This window comes from Schistosoma mansoni, chromosome W (genome assembly GCF_000237925.1).
Source record: "Schistosoma mansoni strain Puerto Rico chromosome W, complete genome".
NCBI lineage: Eukaryota > Metazoa > Platyhelminthes > Trematoda > Strigeidida > Schistosomatidae > Schistosoma > Schistosoma mansoni.
The window spans coordinates 25078310-25091249 of NC_031502.1; the positions used below are offsets into that span (position 1 = coordinate 25078310).

Sequence of the window (12940 nt, forward strand, 5' to 3'; positions counted from 1 at the left end):
ATCTTTCCATAAAAGTTAGTTCTTCCAAAATTCTCCCAATCCCCCCGAAGACGGAAAAGGGACCCATTTGCAAAACACCCATTACGCAATTTTGCTTAGAATTAGCTCCTTTGGGAATTCCGTTCCTACCACTGGTTTCCTAATTCCCCCTCCAAAGATTCAGGCATGCCATCTGGGGAGGATCCCACCAATAGGACGAAACGTCCCGTCCCCTGCTTCCAGGCTTCCGATGGCGGTCCAGGCTTCAAATTGACTCATGATTTCAACTATGAAAATACTGAAATCTCCACAAAACCCCTTCCGAAATGTACATGGCTGATAATATCACGGAGTTATGATAATGTTAGTCTTCTTATTACACTATCCAGATGGTAAGACTGACAATTAGAAGGAGAAATTAGTAAATCAATGAAGGAACAGAATTTCAAAAGTAGAAAATTCTAGCATAAATTCTTAATGGTTATTTGAAAATGGATCTCTTTCAGTCTCTGTAGGATTGTGAAAATTTTGAAGACTAACATTTAAGAAAGATAGATTTTTTCTGTTGAAATGTAAGAACATTCAAGTGATTAGCTTCGAATGGATTCCATTATTAATAACATCATTGTGTTATTTACCATGTTAGTTCATGAAACAAAAACAAAATTTATATTTTTGGTAATAACGTAAATCGGCCTACTTGATGAAGCTCATATTGCTCATTTCATTTCCTATATCTAATACTTCTTTCCAAATTCATGTAAGTGTGGACAGAATAAATATACTTTCTGTCATATTGAATACAAATGAGAGGAAACATTACAAAACTGACATAGGAATAATATCTACAGTGTCGCACTTTTATTGTTCAGTGATCGATGTAGCACGAAACTGTGTCTTTTTATTAATCCCTTTCGATGAAAGCAATAATTTTATTTGGTTTATCAAAATTTAATATCATTATTGCTTTTAGCATAAGGAACTGATCTTAATGTGAAGTTGTTGACAAACCCTTATGTTGAAAATAATGATTTCATACTTTTAAACCTGCTATCAGCGACCTATCAATGATCATATTGTAGTGAACGTGAACACCTGTGGGGACAACCAAATGTTTTTGTCAAATCTGAGAACCATACAGTAAAACTTTATTTAGTAACTAGGTTCGAGAAGAACGTCTGAGGTTCCAATGAGAGGTCATGGCTAACTTAATCCAGCTGGATGAAGAGTGAGACAGATATTATGATATGTATTCTAACTTAATAGTTTATAGGTATCACTACCAAGAAGGTCAGAAATCCCTGAATTCGATCCCTGATGTATGAGTGCTGATGATTACTTTCAAACTAGGACTGAGCAGCTGTTTAGCGCACTTTGGTTCTTGGTGATTTCCCATCATTTTACAGTTCACAATCAAAACTAACGTAAAATCTGCTTTTATTACAATCAGCATCCCACATCAGAGTTAACAGTGAATCAGATTAATTAAGCAAACCAATTACTACAACTACCTTCAGAAAGGTTCCTTGCTTATTCATATTTATAAAAGGGACTTAAAAAAACGCCCTGAAACGTTGAATTTCCTACTAATGCTACAAGATAACCATTTGTTATTTTTCTAACCATAAGGTTAGACAGAAAGTCATGTTGTTCCACGTATTTAACTGAAACTTGTTGAAGGTGATTAATGTCAACCGGTTGCTTATTGTTCATAAAGACATTTTATTGGACCCCAATCCAAATACGTTATTCTGGTTGTATAAACAAAGGAAGCATTTAGCATTTTAAAGCCTACTTCGTCCCTAATGTCCAGACTTCCTAGCTGACACCTACACAATAACCTTAATTACTAGTTGGCGATATAAGGTAACTTGAGTCAAAGTCTGTTACAGGGTACAGTTGTACCCATTCTCTATCTTCTTCAAAAACTTAAATTAAGCATCATCCCTAACTTCCCATCCTTTCATCCGGTTCATTCATTTTAAACTACATTTCTTATGTCTAGACTTCTATTAGGGTTGATATTATCTCCCAGTCCTTTATTTTCATCCCATCTTGGTAATTTTCTCCCTCTCTATTTATGTGAGGTGCTGACGTATCGTGGGCCGGTCAACATTTATACCAGATTTTAAATCAATAATGACTGATTACACAAACTGAAACAGTCCATGAATTGCAAAAAGGTTTACTAAACTAGAATATAAATTAACAAGAGATTTACTCATTGTGAACATTAAATTTTCCTCATTAGGCAACTTGAAGAAAGCATGTTTGTTTCACTACTTCTTCTAGTCTTTATAAAATTGGTTGTCAGTATATCAATTTACCTGAACTGTTCAGTAGTAGCAGTAGTAGTAATACAAGCATCAATGTCACTAAACTACTTGTGTCAGATTATTATTATCCTAAATTATCTGTCTTATCTAAATTATTTACCTCCTTTCATTTTCAGAGGAGGAAAATCCGGTGTTATATCTTATTCGGCAATTCAAAACTTTATTGGGACTCTGAAATCACGATTGTGTGTTGCTCAGGTATACCATATTCTTTAATCAAGATACTGTTTCTATTTATGTGAATACGAGTTCTTTGCAAAAATATAATCGAAATTATTAAATTTTAGTTATTTGTTTATTTTTATCATCAATTCACTCACCCTTTTTTTCTTTTTAACTCTTCTCTCATTATATTTGTGTTTTGTTCAGCTGCCTATGTGGGTTGTGTTTTCTTATTTTTTTGTTTATCTAAAATCAGAACTGTCATATAGATAAAACGCTATATATATTCGAGTTGATACCAAATAAATCACGTATACAGATTCGAAATTTCTGAGGATATTTCTAGTAAGAGAAACGGTTATGAATGATTACTATTCAGTGTAGAAGTGTTAGAACTCGATGGTAAATCAAGTTGATTATAAGCAGTATTATAACATATAACGAGACGTAGTCAGTAATCCAGTAAGTGACTGGATTGACTTTACTATTCTTTAAAGTTTGACACGCCTATGTAAGTTTGATTCTCCAAGAGACAGTAGAAATGTAATCACACACAAGTGTAAATGTTTGATTACTCTTCATTTCAACTGAGAATGCGTTATAAATAAAAGTAAATATGCAATTTATGATATCATAGTTGTGATTAATAAGGCAAACTGATGAACATTCTTTTCTATCGGTTCAAAATAGTGACATTTTCTGATATGCATTCTTGATTATTCGTACAATAATTGTGGAGTTTATAGGGAACTCCCTTATTTAAGTAGTGTACTGCAAAATACTGATTTTCATTTTTCATCACGGAATATTTATAATTCAAGAGTGTGGGTAGCAATTATTTTGCTTGAATTAAGTTTCACTCTGGGCTGGATAAATTCCAGACTGTTATTGATTTTCTTCTTATCGATTCTACTAACACATATTTTCCCTCAAATTTGTCTTTTTTGATAGATTATGCTTTTCTTTTCAAGCTTTTGTATCTTTCATAGTTTACACGACAAATTCATCCTGATTCAACAAGCAATGAAAACTAGAAAGCACTGGATAACCATCTCGTCCTAATACGAACGCACCCACGACACCAAAACATTCAGGTCTCACGACGAACGCCTAACCATGAGATCACTGAGTCGAAATCCAGTGGTGTACACCGTTTAACTCCAATAGATTCGCAATAATGCGCAACTATCTTACAATGTCATTGATATGTAACTGCATCACACTTGACATGGCTGAGCTCTACTATTTACGACTCCTCACTAAAACCTCAGTAACCACCCTTGGAAATCAGTCACTAGTAAACAAACCACTATTAGTTACTGTAGAGGGGTTGCGGCGATTATTCAACTTTTTAACTTACATCATAGACTGATCCTAGTTGCTTGTCATCATATTTTATGTAAAATTGTTTGTTTATACAGTGCGAATGTAATGTAATTATTATATTTGTCACACATATTCAACTTCTTACACACAGAAACTATTAAGGAGTTAATGAATTAAATGGTAGGTAAAATTCAACACCATTCTTCACTCCTCGATACTAATCACCTATAAGGTCAACTAACTTAGTATTTTTTTACAATGTGCTCAGCTTTGTTTATTCAATTGAGACTTAGGGAAATTATGGAAGGAGCTATCTCAAGAGTGTCGATAGTCTTTTTCATGGTCAGGACAAACATAACTAATGTTAGAACCAGTGTTTAACAGCACTACAACAAATGATATTGTTAAAATGTCCATTAATACTTGATATACCATCTTTTGTTCGGTTTAAAATTATTGCCACTCCGATCATAGACAACACACAATCCTGTCCGATTAAGAACATTTTCAGATAACACTATCTCAATATTCATTGGATATGAGGAGCTTTTAGAAGAAACATCAGAAAAATTAAAATGAAACTTCTATTTTGTTTTAGCCAACGCACTTTTTTTATCCTGTAGTTTATAGCAATTTTCTTCAGGAATTTTTTTGTTTTTCTCAATGACCTCATCCGTTAGTCTTCACTTTGAGTCATTTCTAAAATTAGTATTATTTATCATGGATTAATATCCACTGATTTATCTGTTGTGAATTAATTTATATGGCAGTTTCGATATCAATTAGTGTCCATGTCGTGTTTGAACAAAAAATATGATATTTGTCTGAGTAATTAACGGACTAATGTTCTTTATGTCATCATTCCTTGTTCCTTGGTTTAAAAAAATAAACGGCCTTTTGGATGTACAATAATAACTGTGGAGTTCAGCTTGTTTATAATGTTTGATGAGTTTATTGTATAATAAAACTTCGGAAAAAACATCTGCCATTGTCTGATTAACAAAGTTGTGAAACATTGCAACACTTTTCGACTTACATAGAATAAAAGAGCTTTAATGTATTTCGCGACTATTAATTATGAACCATTAAGTCTTTGCTTAATAAAGTGAAAAAATGTGGTTGGTTTATGTTTTTTATTCCTCGACAAAAAGTTGATCTATTTGTGTAATGAACCAAGTGGCAGATAAACTATATAGTGTTATTCTTTGTCTGTGTTATGTACATTTTCTGACTGCACCGTTTCCCTGAGGTCGATCCAGATTGAACAGTTTGTATGATTTCATTTACGAATATATTCTTGACTCATTTTCTTCAAAATGCTCGCTAGTATGTTATGATTTCCCGCTCTCCGCTCTTAACTGTTTATCTAATAATTCAAGTTAGTTTCATGTTTGTATACAATCAGTGGGAACCATAGTATATGTTATCTTGAACTATATACGTTAGCGAAATTGTCTCTTATTATGTCCACTAAGCAAATCATCTGTTAACTGAACTAGAAATGAGAAGTACTGATTTCGATAATTTTAAAATCACTCAATAAACCGATTCAATTACGATAATCACTGGCAAATGGGCCTGTTTTTTCTTTTTTTTATTTGGCTTATACATTTTTAGGTTTACAACGAGATTAACCAACGTGGATCGTTTGATATGAATTATTTATGTTTCCTGCTGTGTGCAGCTATTGTGGCGAATATAGCTCTGGTGACCAATTCTGCTGGAGTTGTATTTGCAAGTATGCTATTATCGCCTTTGATGGTAAGTTCTGTTACAGTTAACATTTTTTTTGATTTATTGATCATCACATTTTAATAGAGATCAAATATTTTCTCGATAAAGTTTCGTTCTGAAAATGATCAGGATAATTGGTCAAGTTAAAATGGTCTCGAAGTTTTAGTTTCGTCGCCAATTCAGCTACCACATCAATGTAATCATAGATGAAATAAAAGAGATAAGTTGGTCTAACTTTAAACTAGAATCCCAATTAAAATTAAAAAATAAATTAATTAAATATATATATATATATATAGATATAGATATAGATATATAGATAGATAGATAGATACATAAGTGTAAATGGGTTTTGTCTATATTCATTTATTTCGTTCTAAACTTGTATTATAATGAGTCTGCTACAACTACTGTTCAGTGTGTCATGAGTTTATGTTGTTTATAAGTTGACTAATTTCTGTTTTTGTTCACTATTTGTTTAGTCTACAATGCTATGAAAACAAAATGAGTGGTTTCTTCATACTTGTTCATCCAGTATTTTAACTAAATTTAGATAATTGCGTTCTCAAAAGTTTTGACATGCACATTTGTATATATGTACAACATTTCACAGCTTCTGTGGAACCACAAATTTACTTTGGTATATTTAAATGAAGCGGTATTAAACAAAAATTTCCAGTTAATCAAAAATCCTCTGTATCGTTGTTGATCTGCCTTTTCGTTCAGGAGAAAGTTTGGGCAGTCCACTTGTATTTATGTAACTACAGAACTGTTACTTAATGATAAGTTACCAATAATATCCTCAATTGTAGCACTAAGGTTGAACACCGAGAAATGAAGAAATCACTTAATTGTGTAAACTTAAGTGTGTTGAATGTCAGATTTAAATGTGTTTTGCCTCTGACTACTAAAGGTCTTTATAGTAACGTGATATCAATCTATAAAGTTTCTTGTCAATGTATTGACAATCCATACTTATTTAGGCCAATTCAGTTACGCATTGTAGGTCGCTATTTACCATTTTGACTAGCTGACATCTGTATAAAACCTTGTTGACACCATATCTGAATGGTTACATAACCTATCCACCTGTGAATAGTGTAGACGTTAAGCGTTAGGATATTTGCATCCAATTAAATGGAATATTTTTAAGAAGTATTTTATTGAAGTTTATGTAGCTCTGGTATTGCAAGATAATCCAACATTAAACATCTCTTAACTGGAAATAAATGTAATCTATTTTTTTTAGTTATAATATGTGTGGAATACAAATTTACTCAGTCGCCATACTTACTTACTTACGCCCGTTACCCCCAATGAAGCAAAGGCCGCCGACCAGCATTCTCCAACCCACTCTATCCTGGGCCTTCCTTTCTAGTTCTATCCAACTTTTGTTCATCCTTCTCATATCTGTCTCCATTTCTCAGAGTAATGTGTTGTTTAGTCTTCCTCTCCTCCTTTGGCCTTGAGGATTCCATGTGAGAGTTTGTCTTGTGACGCAGTTGGGTGATTTCCTCAATGTGTGTTCTATCCACTTCCAGTGCTTCTTCCTGATTTCTTTCTCCACTGAAATCTGGTTTGTTCTTTTCACCAGTAGAATGTTGCTGATAGTGTCTGGCCATCTGATCCGAAGTATCTTGCGTAGACAGCTGTTAATAAACACTTGTATCTTCTGGATAATGGCTTTCGTAGTTCTCCACGTCTCCGCCCCATACAGTAGAACTGTCTTCACATTTGTATTGAAAATTCTAACCTTGGTGTTGGTTGACAATTGTTTTGAGCTCCAGATGTTCCTCAGTTGTAGATATGCTGCTCTTGCTTTGCCTATCCGCGCCCTCACATCTGCATCTGATCCACCGTGTTCATCAATGATGCTGCCCAGATATGTAAAGGTTTTCACATCCTCCAAATCCTCTCCGTCAAGGGTGATTCTATTGATGCATGTTGTGTTGTATTGGAGAATCCTGCTTTTCCCTATGAGGGCTATCTTGAATTTGTTGAGTTTGTCAATATCCCGAAGAAAAGCCGTATTAAACTTTTGTGATGTTGTCCGCGCCGTTGTCCAGTGGTTTTGAGTTTCAATTTCATCTTGGCGACTAGTAGGTGATGATCTGGTGCTACATCAGCTCCTCTCCTGATTCACACATCCTCCATCGTCCTCCTGAACTTTTTGTTGATGCAGATATGTTCGATTTGGTTCTGTGTAGTGTAATCCGGTGAAGTCCATGTGGTTTTGTGAATGTGTTTGTGTGGGGATATAGTGCCGCCTATGATTTCTTCGTATCCAGTGTTGTTCATTCCGACCTTGGCATTGAAATCTCCCATCAGAATTTTCAAGTCCTTTGTTAAGTATTTCTGGACGATTGACTGCAGCCTATCATAGAATTAATTTTTGACTTCTTCATTATAGTCGTTGATAGGCGCATAGCATTGGATGACGTTCATTGTAATGCCTTCTTTCTTTGTTTTGATGATTCTTGGTCCATGAGATTCCCATCCTATAAGTGCATTTTGTACTTGTTTGGATAGCACCACCGCAACTCCTTGTGTATGTAGAGCGTTTTCTTCGTGGACGGAGTAAAACGACAGCTCCCCTGAAGTTAGTCTTTGTTGTCCAACCTGCGTCCAATGTGTTCCACTGATTTCAAGCACTACAGGTTGTTTCTTTTCATCTTTGCAGCACTTTGGATGACTCTCCCGGTCTTTCAAATTGTACGAACATTCCATGTACCCAAATTATTGGTTGCTCTGGTTTTCAGAAGGTTCATCGACCTCATGGCTTCCGAAAGAACTCGGTTTTCACCACGAGGCATCATAACTCTTCTGACTGAAGATCTTCTAACTCCCAGGGCAGAGTTTAAATAGTTGGAATAATTCTTTCTGGTTAGCGTTTCTTGGTGAGTTAGCTTTCTACGGGATGGGGTCGCTAACTCCATACCCAACACTCCTCCTTTATACGAGCTTGGGACCGACAGTGGCTCCACAGAGGCTCCAGGCGGAGTTACTGAGTCATCATAACTGAGGAATAATGAAACATAGACGATATTTTACTTGGTTCAATATTAAAGCTTCCACTACAAACCATTGTAAATAAGAAACCAAATGGAAGCTCCATGATCACTCAAATTTTTATCATTTTCAAAACTTTTGTGGTCTTAAGAAAGTATATTTCACGATGAATTTCGTTTTCTCAATGCAAAAATGCTTGGTGAAAATAATAAGTCATGATTGATGATATATAACTGCAAATATATTCTATGTTGGTAGAAATATGTATGGATTTAGGAAATGAACTGTAAAATACCAGTAAGTACGTTATATTCGGTAAAATCGTCTTTATTAGTTCGAAGACCATAACACACTAAACAGCTTGCTGATTCATAGGTTCGTTTCTGAAAAGCGTTACCAGTACATATTGTTTCACTGAACTATTTCATCAATAGAACCTATTTAACGGAGGATATAGTAAAACTTTCAATGAATATCAACTATTTTGTGTTTTATCTTATTTGCAACAACAACGACTTATCAGTTGTCCTCTTAGTAGCGGGAAAAGTTCATTTGAAATACATAAGAGAAGGGGAGAGAGAAATCCATGACAAGAAACCGTTTAAGGTGTTAAACTGATTTTCTTTTTTTTTTTCTTTGGTCTCATAAACGTTTTCTGCTTTCAAAAAAATTATGCACTTGAATAAATAACCAAATGAATTGGAGTCAAGTGATCAAGCATACTTATGCTTAGTGACTACATTAAATTTAAAACGAGTTTTCAAATTTCACTGCTTTAATTCAAACACACTCTCATTGTATATGCTGTTTTAATTTATTCTAAAGAATAACAGAATTCAAATGACCCCTAATAAACTGAGAATCAATCAGATGATCAGAGTTTTTTCAAATTTCTTCAAATTTTTCTTAATGCCATGCAGAATTTACTGAGTTGTTGTGTTCTCTCAAATGCATTATTTTATTATTTATGCAACATGTTTATATTTTTATGTGTTCCCTATTTATAATCCATAAACTGATGTTATTACTCCAATAGTCCAGGCTGTGTATTTCTTATCCGTTCTCATTTGAACTTACTTTGGTTCCCAGTAATCAATTACTACCAAAAGTCATAAATATACGCTTCAAAGTAACTTTTTTCAACTGTTACTAAAACAACTAGAGAATCGTTATGATTATAATATCTGGATTATTTGACTGTTTTAACAATAATTGACGAGTGTAACATACAGGATGAGAAAAAAGTAGAACCTTCTATAATTATTACCTAGGATTGTGGCTGCACATCATTTACTAGTCCCATACTGAGATGAAACAGACGTTTAGTGCTTTCTTGTTTTCAATGGTTAGTCATTGTAGTAAAACTCTAAAATCTTGTCTTTCTCCACAACCCCTGTACTAGAATTTCTCGGTTCAGGCTTCCAAGCTTAAAATTACAACAGAAAGGAAAAACAATGTTTTGACAAAAACATTAGGAAAGAAACAAATTAAAACACAGAGGGAAGCACGGTCATAGCCACATGATAGCTAAAATTATTGTTCTTTTCTTTAATCGAATGTTAGTGAAAAAGTCATTAATCAGGTTACTAACTTAATATTTGAAATTTTCGAACATTAATTCTATGGACAAACTTGATATACAAAGAGAAATTTTCAAACTGTGGACTATGGGGTTGACGAGGGAGTTATCTATATATACACTATCGTATCTTACTCTCGTTTTGCAGATGCATAATTTTGCACTTCAACAAACAAACACGCAGACATGCTAAACACAATATTCTCTCCTCGCACTTATTCTCTATCAGTTTAGTTTCAGAGGAGTTTCATCTACTTTAAGTGAGAGATAGAGGTAAATTTTTCGTTGTAATCCATCTGGCATGCATACGTAGGGAGTTTGGGAAGTTATTTCACTTTAAACGATAGCTGATCTACTCTGCAGCTTTTAGAATCGGGGAACTGTTATCAAGCTTTTATGAGAAAGGTTTATTAATGTGAAAAAGAAGAGTAAGCTGGATTTAATAGAAATTACCTGGGACTTATTTGAAAAGGTACTGTTCTTAAAAGATGAGTAAAGTTAACAATGCGGTGAGAAATAAATTATTTCGGAATATTATTAAATTAGGATGACAAATAAAATGGTCGAAGAATAGTCCGATGGTGTTCTGAATCCTTTTTATAATGTTGGTCTTTATTTCCCCTGTTTGATTGTTAATAAAAGTTCTCATTCAAGGAACGTTTTAAGCGGGTAGATGATATATTCATTCGTCGCCCAAGAGATTATATTCCATCCCTGGGTTTTCCATTATTTCCTCTTGAAATTATCAATTGAAATCTGGTATGTGGACGTAATCAAAGTGTCTACTATGTTCTTTTCGATAACTCACGAACTTGTGGTCTCATTGTTCTTACCATGGTCAAAGAGTATTAAGTATAATAATAATAAATATTCTGAAAATAATATTTACAGAATTCACACCAGTTTACAGGCATGATCAGATTGTTATAAAAATCAACATTTAATGTAGAGAGCAAACATGAAATATAAGAAAGTTTTATGTTTGCTGGTTTAGTAATTGATAAATAGTTTATATATGGCATATATCACGGCAAGCCAATGCAACACCAGGGAACTTGTCATTTTTTCTTAAGTGGATAGCCTGATGTTTAATCAACGTTGTTCTGTAAGGTTATTTCCAGTGCCAAAGCGAGTTATTGATAATTATCTACAACTAGAGAAAGTAAGATTAAAGCAAAGAGCACGGAACAACAAAACAATGATAGCAAGTAAGAGGTTAAACACTTAAAGTTCCGATAATCTCACTTGTGGAGTAAGATACACTTGCAGGTGCTAGAGCATTTAATGCATCTTCAGAGGAGCGAAAGGCATTAATTGAGCGAACAAACAATGGAAGAGAGTTTAACATACGGATAGTTTGAGGTAGATTATTCCAGAGCCTAGAAAACTTACAGGTAAAGTAATTCATATAGAGAGAAGATCTAGAATATGTTTGTTTCGCTAAAGACGAGGAGTTACGAATGTCGTAATGTGAAGCTTTAGTATATTGAATCGCCTGACTGGATGTGAAGGAGAGTTTGTTAAGTATTTTGAAAAAGAAGATAAGGTTAAGTTTGAGTCTCCTCTTCCATAAAGGGTCAAGCCCTAGTTTACTACACCTCGAATTATATGTCAAGACACTATCAGTTCCAAGAGTACGAAGTGTAAATCGTCTCTGTACTGATTCCAGTCTTAATTTATCCTTTATGCGCGTGCTACTAAGGAGGAACGCGCAGTATTCGAGGAGTGGTCGAACACAGACTTTGTACATTAGAATACGAGATTCGCTGTTATGAAGATTTCGAGTTATGTAACCTATAAGGCGTTGAGACTTGGACGTTTGTTTCATTATCTGTTCAGTAAACGACAAGTCGTCGGAGTACCTAAGTCCTAGATCTACTACTGTGTGTAACCTAGATAACATTTCACCATTTATGGTAAGATCGAGGTTGAGTGATGTATCACCGAAGCATAACTAACCACATTTAGCTGTATTAAGCTCCAGTTGCCATTTCGAGCACCACTGTGCTACCTTGTTAAGCTCCGTGCTGATACAATTTTGAATATTGCTCAGCTCATGTGGAGAAAATGAGTACACCACCTTAAGATCGTCTGCATACAAAAGGGACTTACCCACACTAAAACACTCACAAATATCATTAATGAAAACTAAAAAGAGCAAAGGACCTAAGACCTAAGTATGATGTTGAAACATTCATAATCCCTGGCTGGGTCCATCATGATATAAATTACCCTTTCCATGTATTCTGATAGCTTCCACTTATATATTTAGAATAAATTTGACACTGTTTCTCTCACAACGTAATCTCTCGATAAATATAGGTGTACTATACCTGACAATAGATATGATGAAACTAAAGGCTTTGTGTTCGTCAAATTTATCCCAAACATACTGTATGACCCGCAATCATTTTAAAAACCGTCGTATTATGTTGTAAGACTGAAAAATATTCGCTTCCATAATTTACGCAAGTAGTTTAACTAGTAATTGGTCATCCATTCTGTTCACCTAAATAGCTTTTCTGAAGTAGCTTGAAATGGAATAAGGTTTAAAATGGGAAACTGTCTCGTTCTTATTGATTTATATCGACATTCTATAATAAGAATAAGATTTACAGTTACTTGTTGTTGCTATTGGAAACATTGTCTAAAGATATTAATGCTTAATTTATTTGGGGATCAATGTGAGACTTTGAATTTTTCAGTGATTTTAGGAACGTTACATGCTACAATGTTTATAGTTTAGCCTTATGAATTGACTCGCATAGCACTATATGAACTGAATGAATATATCATAGCATTGTCAAGAGATCAC

General features: G+C 34.1%; 1 protein-coding gene across 1 annotated transcript in view; it reads left to right on the forward strand.

Moving 5' to 3' along the window:
- The window catches only part of Smp_159090 (hypothetical protein), a gene marked incomplete at both ends in the record, with an annotated part of 48962 nt that overhangs the window by 15692 nt on the left and 20330 nt on the right, over positions 1 to 12940 (forward strand). The window contains 2 exons of the mRNA XM_018789098.1: positions 2432 to 2513; positions 5421 to 5564. Coding sequence (XP_018654575.1) covers positions 2432 to 2513; positions 5421 to 5564 — 226 coding nt within the window. The remainder of the gene's footprint in view (positions 1 to 2431; positions 2514 to 5420; positions 5565 to 12940) is intronic.